Below are 21,244 nucleotides of genomic sequence, written 5' to 3'. Positions count from 1 at the left end.
AAACTAATTCCAAAGTTTATCAATTTAAAACTGTACAATAAAATAAAGAAATTATCTTTATTTACATATTTCTTGGAACATTACCATATGCTTACAAAATGTAAAACACAGATTGAAAAAATGTATATTTTAACATTCAATTTTCATTGACTAAAATAACTGTATGAATCTCACTTGCTGAACATCCTAAAAATAAAAGAGAATGATTTGAATATTTGTCCAAATTCTTAATCACCACATAGTGACCTTTGATATAACGGACACATTCTAACCTGAGCTGGGTTTGAAATACTTCAATAAGTCATTAGCCTGACTGCTTTTAGCTGGAGCCTTCTTCTCTCTGGCCAGGGGGCTTTTGCTCTGTTTTTTCAAAGAGGAAATCTTAAGGACAGGTATCTGTTGTCTCCACTCAGACAGTAGCTCTCTCTGAACCTCTGGTGGTAGTTCTGAGAACACCTTGGGGTCCACGTTTCCTGGGAAACCACAGTCAGCCGACTGCCTCTGTGACACAAGGCCTGTACAGGAGTTTCCCTCCTCCAAGAGGTCAGTGAGTGAATACTGCAGGGAGGAGACTGTGTGTTCTTGTTGGTTGTTGGTTGTCGGTGCATTGGGCTGTCTGTCAAAGCCCTTCCCAGTTTCTCTTAGGTCTATGCGAGTGCTGTGAAATGAGTCATTAAGTTTGCATGCAGCAGGCTGAGAGAGAGAGGCAGGCTGTTCTGAATGGTTGTGGTGAGATGAGTGGGCTCTGTCTGCTGGATCAGATATTGTGGGTCTGACGGACTGAGTGCTATGGCTGTGGAGGCCATGGGCGGTCTCTGGGTAGGCAGCTGATAACAATTCCTTCTGGATGTCCTCAGGCAGGAGTCTAAACACCTCAGGGTCAATGTTGGGGGGCAACGGAGGAACATCTGTCATCCCAGGGCTGTTGGTCCTTTTCTCATCTACTGTTCCACCTATGCAGCACTCACCCACCATAGGCCGCTGCTGGGAGGCCTCAGGGCTATGCATTGTTGACTGTGTGTAAGGCTTGATCTTAAGGTTGCTAGGTATGTCTGGTATCCAGTGTGATGCATCCTGACCAGTCAACTCCTCTGTCTTACCTTCAACATCAGATCCAACCTGTCCCCTGAAGTTACCAAGCACACTTTGAGACAGATCCTCCTAGAGGGGAAGGAGAGAGAAAGAGAAAGGATGCACATTTTCAGAATTCTAAAGATGACACATAAGGAGTACACATGGCAGGGTAAAGCCTGAGACAGAGATACTAGTTTACTTCTAATGGGTGACATCCACATGTCTTCTTACCTGGCACCGAGAGGAGGCCTGTGTTTTCTCAGGAGATCTGTGTGTGAAGAAGGAGGCGATGGATCCCTTGCTGACAGCAGCACACTTGGCCTGCAGGTTACTGAAGCACACATTGAGGAGGGTGAGGTGGAAGGCTGTGTTGGTGTCCACCATCTTGTGGAAGAGCTTCATGGCCATGGTGACCAGCTGGGCCAAGGCATCACAGTTGCCTGACAAATAACACAGCAGATTTAAGTGGTGTTAGCTGCTAAATGCACAGTAACTGATCTACCATTCAAGATCTGTGAAATCCATACTTAGAAATTAATGTACAGTTAAAATGTAGATACACAGTACAGTAGGTAAAAAACAATAGCTACTGCATATTTGATAAAGCCATTGGCAGTACATTGGCCGTTTCAATTCCTAATGACTTGCAGACAAAATATACTCCATAAGTGTGAGAATGATTTAACAGGTACCAGAGGTTATCTTTTGCCCAATGTGTTTGGGGATGGGACACTGCCTACTCTCCCGGCTGAACCACTTGTTGGTTGCAGAGTAACGCCTGATGGTCAGTCGAAGGGTCAAAGGCTGCCTGCCATCTTTATGCATCCTAAAACCAAGACAGCTTAGTTAAACTTAAGAGCAGAAGCACTATTTAGAGATTCAACCATTTCTGCACCTTGCAATTCAAACCTTATGATTACCTGTCTAAAATGCTACTCAACAGATCTTTAACCTTTTGCCAAACTTCATTGGTTGAGGACATTTTCTTGAAGGAGTCTTCATCGCTAAGAGACTTGGTATGTTATGAAGACAAGGAGAAAAAATACAGAAAGACATTATCAATATGTGCACTGTAACAGTATTAGCTGAAAAATGATTATTGTATTGATCAGTTTTCATCTCACACCTGTGGAGCACCAGTGGGGGTGACTGGAGTGTCATCGATGCCCAAAGCCAGGTTCTGGAGACGCTGAGCAGTGGAAACTCCAAACTCCCTCACCAGGTCAGCCAATGGAAAGAGCTGCAGGTCCTGCACACTAACCAATCCCAGGGCCTGAAGCCTCTTAGCAGTCTGGTGGCCTACTCCTGAAATGTGCCATAATGGGTAAAGGTAAAGCACTGAATAGCATGACAACAGCTACAGAGGTGATTACGGCTGGGGCTACATGGATCTACAACAGGTTGGATAATCTACCACTACACTCTACTTCATGTAGTGACTTGGATAACTTGCTGAGTGTCAAATTAGGAATAAAGCGTAAATCTATACCTGGTACTTTACGTAAACCATTTAGACTGCCCATAATGTCTTTCACACTCTCTGGCAAAAGTGTGGTTTGTTGATTTGGCTTGAAGGCGCCCGCCACCAGTTTGGCCAGCAGCTTACTGGTAGCAATGCCCGCACAGCCAGTGAGGCCCAGCTTGCTGTGGATCTCTGCTCTCAGTTCAGCTGCGATACGTGAGCCCACCGCTAGTCTAGGGTGTACCATGACTTTGGCATCTGAGGCTGAGTAGACAAAACAGAAAGATACACAATTCACAGTTAAATTTCCCATCATCTCAACCTGATTGCTAGTATGTAGACATGGAATTTCTTATAACTAAAGGCTAAGGTTAAGAATCCAAACCCACAGTGGCTCTAAATGTAGGAAACTGAAAGTGCAATGCAAATGTTTATACATTTAGCTTTACAGGTTGTTTCACAACCCATATCCTGGTTTCATAAGTCCCCAGTCTGAATGCTGCTAGACCTTATGCTACTCACTGTCAAGATTGTAAACGTGGCCTTCGTATGAATAGTGAGCAGACTCTGGGGTCTGTTCTATCCTCCTCTCCACCATCTCTGTGATGTCCATGAAGTTCTCATCAAACCCCAGCCGTTCTACTAATGGACAGAACGACATCAGCAACTCTAAATGGAGGAAAGCACAGAGACAGGTGAGAGTTTTTCCATAAGAAAAAACTGATAGTAAGGTAGAATTCATTAGAGCGTAACACTGTGGCTATAAAAATAATTTATCTGATGTTTGTGAGATCATCACTGTTCTAGCTGTTTGTGGTGGTTAACTCCTTTCAAGAGTTACTGAGTTGATTACCTGTGACTTTGTAAGATGTCTCTCTGTAGTGTGTCAGGTCCTCTCCCTTGACCAGCACGAGCTGAGGACACTTCTCTTTGGCATCCGTCACTAACATCAGCTTTGTCACACCAAGGTCCCTGGCCACGTAGTTACAGGTGACGATGATGTACTTTTGTTGAATACCTACAAGGAGTCCAGAGAGAAGTTGTTATACAACCAGTGCTTCCATTAACATGATGAAAAACAATACAGTAAAATGCTTAGACACAAAGAATAGGAGACGAAATAGAAATAGTATGTAAAATAAATCACCTAAAGGCACATTCCGCAATGCTGGGTTGCGGATCATTTCAACCTGGGCATAGAAACAGTCCAGGTCAAAATGCAGGATGACTCTCTGTACTGGTGGTACAGGTACCTTACTGCAATATTTGCCCCCATGGATCACTGAAAGAGATAAGTGCAGTTTCATAGTGAGAACAATTACAGGTGAAAGAGCTACTACACCAGTGGTTCCCAACCAGGGGTCCTCAGCCTATCCACAGGGGGTACTTGAGAAGACTCATGAGACCTACTGGTAAAATGCACGAGGGGGTACTTCAGGGGTACTCCTAGCCCTTGATCATGACTCCCAGTTCTATTACTTTACACAAGTCATTGGACGAATGCGTCTTCGGTACAGGGAAGTTTTGTTAAGAGCCCAGATGCTATGTCTGAGCATTAACACGCACTGCTTGCGGTCAGTTTTGGAAGCATAAGAACTAGAGGTCGACCGATTAATCGGAATGGCCGATTAATTGGGGCCGATTTCAAGTTTTCATAACAATCGGAAATCGGTATTTTTGGATGCCGATTTTTGGATGTTTTTTTTTTTACACCTTTATTTAACTAGGCAAGTCAGTTAAGAACACATTCTTATTTTCAATGACGGCCTAGGAGCGGTGGGTTAACTAACTTGTTCAGGGGCAGAACGACAGATTTTTACCTTGTCAGCTCAGGGATTCAATCTTGCAATCTTACGGTTAACTAGTCCAACGCTCTAACCACCTGCCTCATGAGGAGCCTGCCTGTTACGCGAATGCAGTAAGAAGCCAAGGTAAGTAGCTAGCTAGCATTAAACTTATCTTATAAAAAACAATCAATCAATCATAATCACTAGTTAACTACACATGGTTGATGATATTACTAGTTTATCTAGCGTGTCCTGCGTTGCATATAATCGATGCGGTGCGCTTTCGCGAAAAAGGACTGTCGTTGCTCCAACGTGTACCTTACCATAAACATCAATGCCTTTCTTAAAATCAATACACAGAAGTATATATTTTTTAAACCTGCATATTTAGCTAAAATAAATCCAGGTTAGCAGGCAATATTAACCAGGTGAAATTGTGTCACTTCTCTTGCGATCATTGCACGCAGAGTCAGGGTATATGCAACAGTTTGTGCCGCCTGGCTCATTGCGAACTAATTTGCCAGAATTTTACGTAATTTTGACATAACATTGAAGGTTGTCCAATGTAACAGCAATATTTAGATTTAGGGATGCCAACCGTTAGATAAAATACGGAACGGTTCCGTATTTCACTGAAAGAATAAACCTTTTGTTTTCAAAATTATAGATTATCTATTATAAAATTATAGTTTATCTATTTCTGTGTGTTATTATGTTATAATTAAGTCTATGATTTGATAGAGCAGTCTGACTGAGCGATGGTAGGCACCAGCAGACTCGTAAGCATTCATTCAAACAGCACTTTCGTGCATTTCGCCAGCAGCTCTTCGCAATGCTTCAAGCATTGCGCTGTTTATGACTTCAAGCCTATCAACTCCCGAGATTAGGCTGGTGTAACCGATGTGAAATGGCTAGCTAGTTAGCGGGGTGAGCGCTAATAGCGTTTCAAACGTCACTCACTCTGAGACTTGGAGTAGTTGTTCCCCATGCTCTGCATGGGTAACGCTGCTTAGAGCGTGGCTGTTGTCAATGTGTTCCTGGTTCGAGCCCAGGTAGCTATACTGCTACACTGGCAATACTAAAGTGCCTATAAGAACATCCAATAGTCCAAGGTATATGAAATACAAATCGTATAGAGAGAAATAGTCCTATAATTCCTATAATAACTACAACCTAAAACTTCTTACCTGGGAATATTGAAGAATCATGTTAAAAGGAACCACCAGCTTTCATACGTTCTCATGTTTTGAGCAAGGAACTTAAACGTTAGCTTTCTTACATGGCACATATTGCACTTTTACTTTCTTCTCCAAAACTTTGTTTTTGCATTATTTAAACCAAATTGAACACGTTTCATTATTTATTTGAGGCTAAATTGATTTTATTGATGTATTATATTAAGTTAAAATAAGTGTTCATTCAGTATTGTTGTAATTGTCATTATTACAAATAAATAAATAATAATCGTCCGATTATTCGGTATCGGCTTTTTTTGGTCTTCCAATAATCGGTATCGGCGTTGAAAAATCATAATCGGTCGACCTCTAATAAGAACCTCATCTTTCATATCAGGGAGAAAAAACAAAACGTTAAATTGATACACATCTTTAGAGGCACTGGCGGACTTACTATTTGGCAGAAGAGGCAATTGCCTCAGGCCTCACATCAAGGGGCCTCATGAGCTGAGCCTAAAAATATATATATAATAATAATACTCCACTCGAGACATAAAAAAATATTATTTAAAAAAACATTTTTTTATACCTACAGGGGTCCTAAAATCAAATAGCCAAAATATCCTTGCTATGACCATCTTAAAACAATTCCATATGTTAGCTTAGTAGTAGTCGTCTCGCTTTGCCACACCTCCTTTGGAGGTCTGGATAATTTTTTCTTGCAAAAACGTTTTGAATGGTTCGCTGGCTTCCAGCGGCAAGATTTTTGATAGGATTTTACGGTTCAAGAACCCTCTCCCCCCATGCCCATTGGTGCTACGTGTTATGTTCGCCACCGTTTTCAGACAGGGAAGGAGACATTTTGCAGAGAGTAGTTCTGTATGCTAGTTTGCAACATTGCAGAAAATGGAAGAAAGCCTGGAAGAAAAACATAATTCTGTTTTGTTCGAATTTTTTAAATGTATTTTTATTTCACCTTTATTTAGCCAGGTAGGCAAGTTGAGAACAAGTTCTCATTTACAACTGCGACCTGGCCAAGAATAAAGCAAAGCAGTTCGACACATACAACAACACAAGTTACACATGGAGTAAAACAAACATACAGTTATTAATACAGTTGAAGAAAATCTATATACAGTCTGTGCAAATGATGTAAGAAAAGGAAGGTAAGGCAATAAATAGGCCATGGTGGCGAAGTAATTACAATATACCAATTAGACACTAGAGTGATGTGCTCTATACATAAAATTGCATACATCAACATATTTTTATGGGGTTTTAAATCAGCGATTTCCTGGCCATCCTCACCAAAGAATGGTCAGGCACTGTTGCACCTACGACATTAATCTAGTGAACACTATTGGAGCTCCGCCCAAGCAAGGCATTTGATTGGTTTGATGTGTACCGAGACGTCACTGATTTACACCGGGTCTCCACCCCTATTTAGCCATTTTTCAACAACTTCCCAAAGGCTTGCCCGTATTAGGGAACACTGGTTCTCGACCAGGTAGTTTAGTAGAAACCCAGCCTCGGGCCCTTAGACTCTATGGGGATACAATACGCATTTCTTTAGTAAAAAGACAGGTGCTGCTGATATTACTGCCATCTTCATTGAGGCAGAGGACATGATTTTTAAAAATGTTATTTAACCTTTATTTAACTAGGCAAGTCAGTTAAGAACAACATATGTGTAGCCCATGTATCTGATGCTGTCTGGCCAAAAAGAGTATGACATATCATACTATTTTTTTTGCCAGACAGCGTCAGATACATTTAGTAAGACAGCGGGGCACTGTTTCCCTTGCTCGGATGCTTTCTCCGGTGAGATAGTTTCAACCACTCGCATGAGTGAAGGAAAGTTGGCGGGTGCACAGTGCACTTTTCGCATCCTGGAATTCTTTTGGATGAACGTACGAAGGTAACCTACTTTGTGAAGTGATTTGTTTGACAATCAGATAACCAGTTAGGATTTTTGTGTGTTCATGGCACATTTAAAGGTAATACATTTTTACTATAAGACCCATTTAAATAAAATAAAAATCAGGGGGGGGGGGGGGGGGGGGGGGGTCTGGGGGGGCTAAAACTAGCATCTGCCTGGGGCCCCGAAAACACTAAGTCCGCCACTGTTTATAGAGTTAATGTTCCCACGTGACCATATCTCCAACTTACAGTGTGTGTTTATGGAAGACAGAAGAAAGAGGGACCACCTGTGCCAATTCGCTATCTCGCAGGCTCTGAACACCTGTGTGTAATGGAAGGCCTCCAGAAACGTGTTGTCACTGAAAAATACTTTTGGCTGCAACTGGTAAAACAGTGACAGTAAGTGTGTAATTATTTTTTATGTGATATGAAAGTAAAGGGCTTTATGTTTCTAGAACCACTGGGTTAGGGTACTCTAGCCAGATCAACATTTAGTTGGTTGTACAGTAAGCAAAAAAGGTTGGGAACCACTGGACTAGGGTAGTCTGGGCAGAGCAAAATCCAGTTGGTGGTACAGTAGCTCTCAAACTCTAGGCGACATTCTGCCTTCTCCCTAAGGTTCTCAGCCATTAGCTTCACCCACGACCGCCTCGTGTGAATTACAATATTGACGCTGTGTTTTAACGTTTAGAAACGTAAATAATAATTTATTGCAATATGGCTTCCGAAACATATGGCCATTATCTTTCATCAGCGATAAAAAATGATTCGAAAAAATATATACACTTACTGTAGCAGTTTTGCACAGATCCATACAGCTATGAGTGGCTCCATACGAGGAAACTACTCTTCCGCTACACTTCTCGAGTTACACTTACACACAGGTGTTCAGAGCATGCTAGATAGTTAATTGCTAAATAGCCTCGTCTTCCGTCTGTTTTCCGTAAACAAGCGCTGTAACATGGATATGTTGCCGTGTGGGAGTGTAACGGATGTGAAATGGCTAGTTAGTTAGCGGGTACGCGCTAGTAGCATTTCAATCAGTTACTTCACTTGCTCTGAGACTTAAGTAGGGTTTCCCCTTGCTCTGGCTTTTGTGGAGCGATGGGTAACGACGCTTCGTGGGTGTCAGTTGCTGATGTGTGCAGAGGGTCCCTGGTTCGCGCCCGTGTCGGGGCGAGGGGACGGTTTAAAGTTATACTGTTACATTGGTGCCGTGACCCGGATCACTGGTTGCTGCGGAAAAAGGAGGAGGTTGAAAGGGGGGTGAGTGTAACGGATGTGAAATGGCTAGTTAGTTAGCGGGTGCGCGCTAGTAGCATTTCAATCAGTTACGTCACTTGCTCTGAGACTTAAGTAGGGTTTCCCCTTGCTCTGCAAAGGCCGCGGCTTTTGTGGAGCGATGGGTAACGACGCTTCATGGGTGTCAGTTGCTGATGTGTGCAGAGGGTCCCTGGTTCGCGCCCTTGTCGGGGCGAGGGGACGGTTTAAAGTTATACTGTTACAGGAACACTAACAAGGTGTGTATCAATTTAACCTGTTTTTAATTTGTTTTATTCTCGCTGATATGAAGTAAGGTCCGTTATGTTTCCAAAACCGTAGTGCAAGCGATGCATGTTAATGTTCAAATCGAGCATCAGGGCTCTTAACAAAACTTCCCCCTACAGAACACGCCTTCGCCCATTGACTCTTGTAAACGTTAATGTAGTAGAACAGAGTCATGACCAAGGAGTGGTACAGTAACCGCAAAAGGTAGGCAACCACTGTTTACACACGGAGTATAGCATTACACACGTATTTTTCACTACACTTAACATGCAATGTTGGCAAAGCAATTTGCTTCCGTCATTTGGTGTCACTTGTGTTTTCTTACCAACATGGGGGGGTTGAACAAAGTCCAAGCAAATGCTGTTCCAGTCAGTTTCATCCTCAATGTCCTCATCACCCACGTCCATTTCTAAACAACAAGAACATTCTGATGTACTCAAACATATGAATAAGTGTTGTTTCGATTTTTCATGCAACACACGAACGTCTCTTGGATGTCTTCTTCTGATTCTGGGTTCGTTGGCTTGAGCAGCAACAAGCGCATTTGCACCACCTACAGTTCTGAAGTACTTCCAGAGTAGCAGACAGGCACAGCCACTGGGTGGCACCAGCCACTAGGCATATTTGTATTTTAGGCCTGGGGAGAGCTTTATCAATTTCAGGTGGATTCCCTGTCAATTCATTTCAAATGTGCTAGCTTGACTCTTTACCAACGCGAACTTATTTCACATGATCATCATCATCATGAATTTAAATGATTGCGCATGGCAGTCCACTATAATTTTTTTGACAGAATGTCCCGCGCCACGACTGATGCTATAAAACTCACGTAACACTGACGTCATGACAGGTGCATAGTGTTGTGAGTGGACAATTGATAGAAAGCGTCCACGCGTGAATAAATATTATTAAATATAGCCGGAGTACAGAAATTATAATTAGTCGATGTTGTCTTCCATTGGGTTCTTCGCTGAAATAGACTGTCCATTTTTCAGACGTGACCACTGTAAGCGGCCCCACTGTCTGTACAAGCATGACAAAGACGAGCGAGGAATGTTTGACAACACCCTGTATGGCTCACCGGTAACAGCAGCAGGTCAGTCTGGTTTTATTGTAATTCATTTACATACAAATTCCCCTTAGAATTTTATCTTCAGCTTGCCTTTAGTTTTGCCATAGTTTTCCAAAAAGGTATACTCGTTAATTGCCATATTACATTCTCAAGTGGATATTGGCAGTAGCCCATCAATTTGAAACCGGATTACTTATTTTCAAGTCGGCCTATAACCTAATTGCAGTGCATCAACCTGCCCTGACCATGTTGTAAGGAATTATGGTGGCTGCATTTTTTTTTTTTCACTTTGGAACAATAGTATGGCATGTGTGTAGTAATTTGCATCGTTTGATCTTCTTAATGACATCAGTTTTCTATTTACTTTATCTTCATGAACAGGTGTTTGGAAAACTCATTCCACTTCCATCAATGGAGCCCCACAGGTCAATGAAGCCAAAGACCCTTGCCTTTTGGAGTTGGAGAGGATCAACAAAGAAATTGAGACTGTGAAGAATGAGGTTGAGAAGGAGCAAAGGAGATTATCTCGTTACCAAACTGTGCAGGTGGACAGTGAAAGAACAGGGTCCAAGAAAGTCTTGATTGCCAAATCTGAAACACCAGGTAAAGATCTGAATGGAAATAGCGTAAAGTCTAAACACAGGCAGTCAACTACAGTCTATTCTCCTGCCCGGAGGAAGTATGTGGTTGACAATTCCAAACCCAGGACTGATTTGGAATACGACCCCTTGTCCAACTTCTCAGCTTCTTTGCGATCTAGTGGTTGTTCTGAGTACAAACCAGGTAATGAGCAGAAAGTGAGAAGTGGGCAATGTGTGAAGAGGACGAGAGAGAATGTTTGTAAGGAGGACCAAACTAAGCCACCTTCTCAAGAGTTCACTGCCTCACCAGCTAGTAGTAACAAGTTAGTTGATGACTCTGAAGAAGAAGAAGGGGTCCTCATCATTGATATTCCACCTCTGGAGAGCGATATAAAGAAGTGTCGGGCTCAGAAGCCCTGTAAGATCACCACAAACCAATCACAGGAAATCAAAGAGGAAGTCCACACTGTTTTTGTTCCTACTGTGGCTCATGCTCCACTTAGTATTCCACTTCCTGTGTCCACTCCTGGTCCTGAAGTAGTCGAAGTCCTATCCCCACCTGCAGTGTCTGAGATTGTGAAAGATGATAACCTCAACACTTATGGCCTATCTAGTGTTTCCGCTAGTCGGGAAAATGAAGGTGAACCCAGTGCTGAGAGTGTATTTGATGACTTGTCCAAATGCTTGGAAAACCTGAGGAGTGAAAGTGAGAGGATAGTTTGTTACCAAGAGGCTGAAGCCACTGCGGAAAGCAATTGTGTCCCAGAATCTGTGTCTCTCAAAATGAGTCTATCATCCTTACAGACACGTCACCATAATGAGCCAGTTACGACTGATGTCAACTTACTGATGGCAGAACCTGGATTGCTTGAACGTGAGCTTGCCTACAACTGTGTTGAGAACAGTAACCATCTTCAACCCAATGAAGTCTCATATGGACATATATCTTCACTACCTCATAATGTTTTAGTCCCTCCCTCTGTCTCCTCCCCCCATAAACTCCCCATTGAGACCCAGAGAAGTGAGCAGCCAGTAGCACAGAGCTCTGCTCAGAGTTACTGGTCACCTGTACAAAGTGTATCATCAGTGCCATGTCTGCAGAAAATACCAGGCCAAGCGCCAGGGCTTGATTTTGCCCTGCCTAGTCCAGTTCCGGTAGCAAATTTTGTAGAGCAAGCGGCCAATACCGTGGGTTTCACCCAATGCCAGCTGTTATATGGGCCAACTACGTCAGGGACTAATGGAGTAGAACTACAATCTGCTCCTTTTGAGCAGCCTACTGTGGAAGCAATGAATGAACACATTGTTATTGATTCAAGTTCTGAGGAGCTCGAGTATTCAGAGTTATCTGATAGTGACACAATGGAGGAATGCTATCGTATCTTCATGGAGGAAGCCAACAAGGGTGATGAGGGATCGACAGACCAGGCTTGTACACCTGTAAGTGCATGCAAACACACACATTGGGTGGGATAGTTGTACAGTATAATGGAGATAGGAAAATGTTCTCATTGTGTGTTTTAGGTAGGAGCTGTGGATGTGGAGACACCAGGGTTAGCAGTGAAACCCAAACCGTTGCCAGGACCCAGGAAGAGGGTGGCCCATGTGTCCAGATATACTGAGGTACACTATTGAAGGCATATCAAGCATATGACTGACTTTATTAACTGTGATTATGAAACTTTTCTTATTGTAATTGACTGCCTTCCTGTCCTATAGCCACCGGTGGGCAAAAGCAAAGCCCAGGTGATCGTTCCTTTCCGAGGAGGAGCCCCCCAGTTGTCCAACCCCTCGAAGATCCATCAACTGCAGCAGAGGGCCTCCGTTTTGTCCGCTGCTCTGAAAGGAGGCCAGGCGTTCATCTCCTCCAACGCACAGAGAAAAATGGTGATGCTGCCTTCTCCTGCTCATCAGGCCAGTCATCAGGCCACCCACCATCCAGTTCAATACCTCATTCACCAGCCAACTCACCAAACTACTATGCAAAACTGTAAGAGTCCATAACTTTAATGTGTAAACTATACTTTTGTATGTGTGAGGAATGTACCAACCACTGCAATTTGAAGTTGTAAATGATAAAGTACAACAGGGTGATGTTGAGGTGAAAATGCACTCCTCCAGTCAGTTGGCATGTATATCCTATTGTACATATTTTGTCTGTTATGCATCAGAAGATTTAATCTATATTAAATGCATCTTATTTCCATCTGTACATGATGCTAAGTTATTGGTTATATATTTTCCCTGCTAGCCTGTGTGAACGTCATACCTGTGGGAACAGCCATCCAGGTGGGCAACAACCTGCACTTCATCCTCCCAGAGGGAAGCTACACTCTGCCCATCACTTCAGCTAATTCTCCAGTCACACCAGTCCATACCCCGGTCCATACTCCAGTTACCCCTGTTCCTGTACAACCTCAGCCTACTGCCTATATCCCTGCTAAGGTGAGTACCAACAAAATTTAGAGGTGGAATGAAATGGCTTTAGTGGTTTTCTTTGTATTGACACAGTCGCACATTACTGAGCAGATTATTTTCATTAGAGCTTGCATTCATGTTTTCTAAAAAACTGCATGGCAAGGTAATTTTTGTTTTGTTTCTCAAGTAAAAAATCCTTACTTTGTGTTTGTCCTCCCAGCCCATTCCTACCAAACGAAAAGCCAAGACGCGTCCTGAGGTCAGCGCCAAAGTCCCACATGACGTACGGCAGCGCTATGTAAACCTGTTTGTAGAGGAATTCCTCAAAACGTCCGTCACTGTACAAGATGCTTTTGAAAAGGTTTGTCCCAGAGCAGTCAACATTTATATTAGCCATGATTATATTAAATGGGAATTGTCATACATGTTGTTGCCATGACCTATTGTTTTATGTTGGAAGCTGTGACGGTGTGATTTATACTTTAGGCTCTTGCTGAGGAGAAGACTGTGTATGATCGCAGCATCAACAAACTCAAGTATCTGAGTGTTGCAGTGAATGCACTGAAGAGGCTGAAGAACCAGAGCACCGTCTCTGTCAAAGGTGGGAATCTACAGCAACTGAGTGAATGTATTCTAAATTGCTTTTTGATTACTCGCAATAGTATGATAATATATTGTTAAATATCTTGTGGTGGGACAACGATGCAAACAAAGGACATTTTGGGCTTCGCAACTCAAGTTGAATTGTTTCTTGTCTGTTCTTTTGCAGCTGGAAATGAAACTAATGTCCAGCTGTCCAAAGGAAATATTCCACTCAATGAAAAAGCACTTTGGGCAAATGGTATCATGCATTCCTCAACACACATTTTCATTAAAGGATAAGATTTTTTTCTAAGTTATGCTATGCGTCATATCAACATCTTGATTGCTTTTCTGACACTTCCATGACTCATTTAGCTTTCCTATTCATTTTCTGCTGAAGGAGATGTTGCATTGTATGACAGTTTGAAGGAGTACATTCTGTCAGAGGAGATATTGACGGAGAATAACTATCCTCTTCAGCACCCAGAGAAATCTGGCAGTGCCATACTGTACCGTGAAGACTATAAAAAGGCAATCACTGATTGTGAGTACCGTATGAAGCACTGCATTGTTCAGGTCTATATTGCTGAGTAATGACCAAATGTAAAAATGTACCTCTTGGAATGTGACATTTAGTCATAAGCATGTATTTTACATACTTGCTACAAGCAATACATCAATAGGCCAGGGTTATTCAAATCCAACCCTGGAGGTCCAGAGTACTGTTTCTCTGTTGCTGATAATTAATTGCACCCACCTGGTGTCCCAGTTCTGAATCAGTCCCTGATTAGAGGGGAACAATGAAAGAAAGCAGTGGAACTGGCTTCAACGGTTCATATTTAAATTTTAGGGCAATGGGCTGTGGTATGAGTAATTTCCCTAGGACTGGTCTACCTTGGGTATTGTAGTCAACATGGGCCTGTTCTTCATGTTCTTTTCATCATTCCAGAAGAGGGCATACTCCAGCTTTATAATGTCTTTGCTTTCAGGCCTCTGTTTAACTCCTGAATTGAAAACTTGTGTTTTTGTTTATTTTTCTGGGGGGAAAAAGCTTTGAAGAGGATTTGCTGTCGGTGTGGGGCCACTTACTCTGTGAACCAAGTGGGAAAGCACACTCGCAAGGAGGAGTGCAACTACCACTATGGGAAAGGAGTTGAGAAGAAGGGTGAGAGGACGTTATGGTATGTTCTAAATGTCTGAGTACAGATATTTAATAACTTGCTATTACTGTACAGTTCCAGGTGGAGTGGAAACCCGCTACAGCTGCTGTGAAGGTGTGGCTGGGTGCCCTGGATGCCAAGTCTTCAAGGTAAGAAGATGACTGGTGCATCACATTTATTTTCCTTAAGACCCTTCAAAGATGTCAGGAAACATTTTGTATTGCTCACATATATCTCCCCCCTCAGCTGCATGTCCATGATGCAGTTAGCCTGGATGGCTTTGTCAGTACCCTTCCTAGGCCTGCCTCTGACAAGGGATGCCCGGGTGTGTTCTCAGTCGACTGTGAAATGGTGAGATTCAACAGTCACGTTACGGAATTCATAGGCAACATTTTGCATGACATGCCAATTAAGGTTGGGTCAGTGTGTTTTGAATATCAATGTCCACACTGCCACACTAGTGATCTGGTAAAGTCTATTGTATGACTAATACATTTATTTTTCTTCAGTGCTATACCACTCAAGGTCTAGAGCTGGCCAGAGTGACTGTTGTTAACTCCAGTTTGCAGGTCATCTATGACACCTTTGTGAAACCTGATAATGACGTCATTGACTACAACACCAGGTAAGGCCACATAACACTCCATAATTAATATTGAATCTTGACAGACTGCTTTATTTAATCCAGTATTTTAGACAAGGATGGCATGGAAGTCATTATTGCTCTCTTTTCCTCAGGTTTTCAGGCATCAATGAAGCTGATGTGAAAGGAACAAGCTCGTCCATCCGAGATGTTCAGGAGACTCTACTGAGCTTTGTCAGTGCAGAGACTATACTGATCGGCTACGGCTTGGAATCTGACCTCTGTGCACTGAAGGTGAGTTGCGCTGCATTATTTAACTATTTCTTAGTGAATGGACACTGATATGGAAAGTCTATCAGTCACATATTTTTTTCGATACATCAGATAAAACATTACTACAATCTTCTTAGAGCATGCTTTTATAGTCCTGACTAGGCCTAATCTGTGTCTGGGAAACTGGCCCATAAAGTTTGTCACCTTGCCTGTCTCAGCTGCTCCATGGCACCGTGGTGGACACCTCTGTGTCGTTCCCCCACCGCCTGGGCCTGCCTCATAAGATGACCCTCCACAATCTGACAGCAGACTACCTCAGGAGGATCATCCAGGAGAGTGGTGGGTCAAACACAAACAAGTCTGGCAGTGGGGAGGATGTCCATCTACTGTGTGTCATTAAAGTTTTTTTTTTTTTTTTTTTACTGTCAAACTGATCATGGTGAAATCAGGGAGACATGTTGCATGAATGTTTTTAATGAAAAATATTTCACAATTCCAATTCTATCCATTCACTACATTTAAAAAAATGTTCTTAGAACACTAATAAAAAGGGACGTTGCAGGTGAGAAGGAAAATCTGAGCGAAAATATTTTGTGGTGTGTAGGAGGCTACAGTCCTAAAAAATGTATCCACTAATGTGAGAATCATTTCTGATCCAAGGCTTTCCGATACATGTTATATATATATATATATATATATATTACAGGCCAGGCCTACATTAGTCTTGCAGTAACAGTGTGTATGGCATTGTTCCTGTCTCTTCCAGTGGGTGGCCATGACTCAGCAGAAGATGCTGCTGCCTGTATGGAGCTTATGCTGTGGAAGGTCAAAGAAGATGGCAAAACTAAACGATGGTGATCTGAATAAATCTGCCATCGCCCACCTTCGTTATTCATGAAATCACAGATGTATGTTAAAATGTCACTTATTTGTATAAAGGTGAAGTGTTGTTGGCTCATTTCTTCAAATGGTCTGGGTAGGCTTGGAGAGGGACTAAAATTATATTTGTTATGTACATTTGAGTTTTTTGATGGAATTCATTTTTGTTTAATCTTTGTTCAATTATGTTATGCTTCTCAGTCTCTTATGCCAATGTAATTATGATTTGGGGATGCACTCATCACTGGGAAAGAATAATATATATTGAAAGTAAAAGCACAGTAAAGAACTCTGTTGTGGGATATTATTATGATCATGGTTGATGGGAACTGCAGCATTAGGGTTTCATAGCTATGTGTGACACCTGAGGAGATCTGAGTCAAGTCCAACATCCAATAAACTCAATGTGAGCAAGAAACAGGACCCCTCCCCAGTCTAGCTACAGTCCTCAACACTTTCAGATGTTATGTGATGATATATAAAACCACAGTGTCACTGAGGATAAACTATTTCAATAAATATTTATCACCACCATTCTTTTGAAGGAACAGGTTCAAATTATGTCATTTCCTCTACAACCAGGCAATGAACGCAAACATGAACTAAAATAAATGGAATGTACAATATGAGACAAAAAAAAAATCTAATTCCGTTTGGTGACTATCACTTCTCCCTGATGAGGAAGGAAGTCAAGTAACAGTATTGAAATAATATTGCCTGGTGCTGAACCCATAAAAAATGTAATGGACAGAATGGGCAAGGAACCTCTAACCCTGGCAATTTGACTGACAAACTCATGGGTACACTCTCAATCACTGCCTGGTATTGCTATGCAATCATTTCCATGGTAATATAGAATGTTCATTCAAATGGTGCTAACTGATGTGGCTCATGCAATGGAATGTATTTTTTGTGATGTCAGTTAAGTTGATTTAACAAATCACAACACATGTTGATGTTTTTACTTACTGCCTTTATTTCCTGCTCCTACGTGTACACTCAGAAAGGCTTCCAGTCTACCCATTATGCCATAATTGATGTGAATAGAGATGTCCAGTCTATTCATTGTATTTCTATGGCTGAAGCTGTCACTCTGCCTTGCTTTTAAACTTGGTTCCATAACAGCAACTCCTGATGCAGAAGAGGCCTGTTTTGATGAAGAGAAGGATTAGGAGCAGCAGGACAGCCAGAAGCAGAGCCAGCACATCCAGGCTGTGGTACTGGTACCAGGTGAGCTGGTGGGCCTGGACCCTCAGGATACTGTCCCCTCTGTTTCTCATGGTGAACTCCAGCCAGAACAATGCCTCATCCTTAAGACTCATCGGTCTGTCATGATGGATTCTGGACAGCCTCATGGCGTTCTCCTTATACCTGTTGATCAATTCTCAGATGACCTAGAATACGTAGAGCCTCCTATTTATTTAATATATTTAATAAAGATGTGTATTCATGTGATAGAAAACTAGTTGCTAATTTACTCTGTACTCTGTAGCAAAATAAATGTTTGTGAAAATAAGGACAACTTACGATGGGTTAATGATCACAACATTGAGTCCATCCACAAGGTCCCGGGTTTGCATGGAGTTGAAGTCCATGATGACAGCAGCTCCCTTGGCCTTCATATGGATCATATTGTCTGGCTGGTCAGCAAACATAGGAATACCCACCATGGGAACCCAATTGTAAATAGCCTCAGATTCCATTGGTTCCACCATGGGTGATGAAGGCTCTAGTTTTTGTGTGTCCTTATAGAACAGAAACAAGTATTCCTAAATGTAGATATTCCAAAGATAGTCTCAAATAATCATGTTCAACATCACACTGGTGAATAGATTGGTTTATGCACTATACCAAACAGGCATAATAATGAATTATTATCTTTGTTATAAAAAACCTATAGCTACCCAGCAGGTCGTTCTGTGGGATCCAGTTGTAAACTGGTGTTGGGAGCCAGAGTCTCAGGTTTTTCCCCACTGTGCCTCCACAGAATCTGGCCATGACAGGGACATATTTATATGTTATTATTTATATTTTATTATATTTTTTATTGAACTGTTTAAGTATGTTACACAGGCTGCACAAGACAGATGCAACACGTCTACTTGGTTTGCTATAAATAAGAAACAGTAATAGAACAAATATGCTTGACTGACTCTACAGTAGGTCTATAGGTTCTCTCTGACCTTCTGTGGTATCTGTCCCAGGGCTGAGGCGATCATATCTGCCTGCTCTGTGGTCATGTTCTTGATCATGGACCCCAGAGTGAACACAACAACGCTATGATCTCCAGAGCTCTGCACAAACTCCTCCAGGGCCTGATGGGACAGTAGTCCTCTCACTTCACCACAGAGCCATAAATAGAACTCTACTGTATATCTAGCTCTTTGTATTGCTCTGTTTCAAACATTTACATTTGAATCATTTAGCAGACGCTCTTATCCAGAGCGTAATGACATTGACATGACTATGACATGACATGGCTAAAACATGACCATAATGTACTATGTAGCCTTAGTTAGAATTACATTGTGTATGCAACAGACGCTGCGGAGAAGACAAACGGATATCTGTGAGGACAGATTGATGTTGATATACTTAATATGTTTTGTAGTGATACTGATTTAAAGTAAGTGTGTTTTTGCCATAGCCTACCTCTGGTAAGAGCTTGGCGGTCTTGCAGTGGATTCCTCCAACAAACTTGAAATTTGGGAGGAAAGGTCCCCCCGAAAGGTACTCAAAGGTACTCAAAGTCCCAGTATGTACGGATCAGCCAGAGATCGGCGTTTCCTATCATCGCACCAGCTGTTGTTGGCTACAAATCAGTAGAATGTAAGTAGTATTTGCATTAGAACCGACATTTAAATATAAATAAATACACTATGCTACGTTATTCTGTGGTTATCATCAAATGTGGCTACCTCATCCAATGATACTGTAACAGCTCACCCATAGCCTCACTGTAGTAGTCATCTATATCACGCCAAAGACTGTATATTGTCATGTCCTGCGATGCATAGAATAGGAAATTCATCAGTCTCAGCAAAGCTCATTTTGCCTGTTCATTTTACCATGGCACTAGGGACTAGGATGGTGGGCCGGAAGCTGCCCACAGAGCCTCTCACTGGTGTGGGCGATAGAGAAACATGTACACCAGAGGAAGTCCCAGCATCTCTGCCACCAGCTCACTACCAGGCCAAATGGGATCAGCTAATAGAAGTTCATACTTGGCCTCTCTCAGTCTCTCCATGACGCTCTCTGACTTTAACAGTCCATCCACAATCTGCATGTTTAGCTGAATTTGTCTTTGTATGAGTTCATAAAGTCTCCAGTGGATCTGCCAGTAGTACAGGTGGTCCATCTCGTACATGGAAAAGTGTATGAACTCCTCAAGGCAATCCTCCAAGGCCTCCACAGAGACTGAGCCATTGAAGGGTTGGTAGCTGAAGCGAGAGCGTTCCGTGGGGTCCATGTATAGAGAAGCACTGTTTACCAGCACTGTAACATTGTGTCCTCTGTCTATCAGAGTCTCCAATACAGGCTTGAGGTTGATCCAGTGACTGCCTTCAGTGTGCCAAACTAATATGTTTCCACAGTCTACGCGCCCTTTGATACATAACTGTATGATTATTTAAACCGCTATGCTCTCTGCCAGCCTCACGGTGAGTGTGTAGACAGTGTCTACAATCAATCCTTTTTAAACTAGTCATTTATGTCAAGCAATCATTAACTGAAGAACTTGAACTCTGAATCATAGTAGTACTCATCTTATCTCATGCCACCAGGTAGAAGAGCAAACCGGTGGACTTTGGGGGTGAAAGGTAAAAGCCTACATTGTAAATCTGAACAGAGTCAACAAACAGAGAAAGTCAACAAAGTAATACAAATATTAAAGTGGACAGAAGTCATCATTTGAAATGTTTGTGTTACTACTACGTGTGACAAACTGTTACAATTGGGAATAGATATTTCTAAACTAAGTAAACTTCCTCGCTAACTACAGTATAGTTTATTTTATAGGACCCTATCTCTGTTTAGCAAGTGAGATGTAGCAGCATAGTCGTCAGGTAAATTAGGTAGCTGGTTTAAGTGTGGGGCCACAGGGTTCTCCCAGGGTCAGGGTTGGGTGAATAGACAGTGTATACCAGCCTTTAGGAAGCTGTGGTATTGTGGAAGTTTTTCTCTGGGAAATAATGGTCCTCGGCTACTGTTGTTGTGAAGGATGTAGGTGTATACAGTACATGTGGTCAGTAGAGCTTTTAATGCGTAGTGTTTGATATATACATGTGAACAAGATTTATTGGAAGTTGTTATTCTCAAAATGGTTGCCTTTGCTGTCCTTTCTCTCTCTAACCATCCCTGGTACTTCCCTCCCAAGTCCCTCCCTCCCTCCCTCCGGCCTCTCTCTCTCTCTCTCTCTCAGCGCCTGGGTTTGGGTTACATTGTGTTGCTTTTTGAAGTCAACATTTGCATAATCTGATTAGAATGTGTGATTGTCAGTGACGGGCCCTATAGGAAAGTGCTCCAGAGGAGAGGGTGCTGTCCAGCCAAGAAAGGGCTCCCCATTCCGCCGATGAGCCTGCACCTGCATCCATCCCTCATTGGGCTGCCCTCTTCTCCCTGTCCTCGCTGGAGAAGACCAGAGCAATGGAGAGGAGGAAAAAGGGGGAGGAAAGGAGGTGATGGGGAAGGAGGAGGGGGAGGATGAAATATTTAAACATGCGGTGTGAATT

The 21,244-nt window shown here is 42.4% G+C and overlaps 2 protein-coding genes and 1 pseudogene across 5 annotated transcripts; 1 reads left to right on the top strand and 2 right to left on the bottom strand.

Moving 5' to 3' along the window:
- Positions 1–43: 43 nt before the first annotated feature.
- poli (polymerase (DNA directed) iota) lies at positions 44–9,514 on the bottom strand. The gene is made up of 10 exons (XM_055919121.1): positions 9,292–9,514; positions 3,684–3,818; positions 3,390–3,554; positions 3,059–3,205; positions 2,564–2,800; positions 2,201–2,379; positions 1,995–2,086; positions 1,767–1,900; positions 1,306–1,514; positions 44–1,161 (listed from the first exon to the last, which is right to left on the bottom strand). Exons 1-10 carry the CDS (start codon positions 9,371–9,373, stop codon positions 268–270), a joined length of 2,274 nt encoding a protein of 757 aa, XP_055775096.1. The 5' UTR covers positions 9,374–9,514; the 3' UTR covers positions 44–267.
- zgc:152968 (uncharacterized protein LOC564848 homolog) lies at positions 8,534–18,030 on the top strand. 4 transcript variants are annotated; one of them, XM_055919115.1, is made up of 17 exons: positions 8,534–8,938; positions 9,962–10,062; positions 10,420–12,059; positions 12,144–12,242; positions 12,339–12,609; positions 12,871–13,064; positions 13,258–13,398; positions 13,524–13,638; positions 13,807–13,878; positions 14,020–14,163; positions 14,671–14,784; positions 14,855–14,928; positions 15,026–15,130; positions 15,289–15,404; positions 15,518–15,656; positions 15,854–15,974; positions 16,402–18,030. In XM_055919115.1, the coding sequence occupies exons 2-17, from the start codon at positions 10,020–10,022 to the stop codon at positions 16,491–16,493; spliced, it is 3,480 nt and encodes a 1,159-aa protein (XP_055775090.1). In that variant the 5' UTR covers positions 8,534–8,938; positions 9,962–10,019; the 3' UTR covers positions 16,494–18,030. The 4 variants fall into 4 exon arrangements, with proteins under 4 accessions (XP_055775090.1, XP_055775092.1, XP_055775088.1 ...); XM_055919113.1 differs by lacking the exon at positions 8,534–8,938 and having other exon boundaries at positions 9,590–10,062; XM_055919116.1 differs by lacking the exons at positions 8,534–8,938; positions 14,020–14,163 and having other exon boundaries at positions 9,590–10,062.
- On the bottom strand, positions 17,467–20,148 carry LOC129853264 (UDP-glucuronosyltransferase 2A1-like; annotated as a pseudogene).
- Positions 20,149–21,244: the final 1,096 nt, after the last annotated feature.

Source organism: Salvelinus fontinalis, chromosome 4, assembly GCF_029448725.1.
Source record: "Salvelinus fontinalis isolate EN_2023a chromosome 4, ASM2944872v1, whole genome shotgun sequence".
NCBI lineage: Eukaryota > Metazoa > Chordata > Actinopteri > Salmoniformes > Salmonidae > Salvelinus > Salvelinus fontinalis.
This window is presented reverse-complemented; position numbering and strand designations above follow the sequence as displayed.

What these genes read in the sequence shown, in the direction of transcription:
- poli (XM_055919121.1), bottom strand. Translation starts at nt 9,373, where the DNA reads ATGGACGTGGGTGATGAGGACATTGAGGATGAAACTGACTGGAACAGC. An exon ending in ATTGCGGAATGTGCCTTTAG is followed by an intron (nt 3,555 to 3,683) that starts GTGATTTATTTT and finishes GACTCCTTGTAG; the next exon opens with GTATTCAACAAAAGTACATC. An exon ending in CCCCCACTGGTGCTCCACAG is followed by an intron (nt 2,087 to 2,200) that starts GTGTGAGATGAA and finishes TAACATACCAAG; the next exon opens with TCTCTTAGCGATGAAGACTC.
- zgc:152968 (XM_055919113.1), top strand. Translation starts at nt 9,912, where the DNA reads ATGTTGTCTTCCATTGGGTTCTTCGCTGAAATAGACTGTCCATTTTTC. An exon ending in TACAAGATGCTTTTGAAAAG is followed by an intron (nt 13,399 to 13,523) that starts GTTTGTCCCAGA and finishes TTTATACTTTAG; the next exon opens with GCTCTTGCTGAGGAGAAGAC. An exon ending in GTCATTGACTACAACACCAG is followed by an intron (nt 15,405 to 15,517) that starts GTAAGGCCACAT and finishes TCTTTTCCTCAG; the next exon opens with GTTTTCAGGCATCAATGAAG.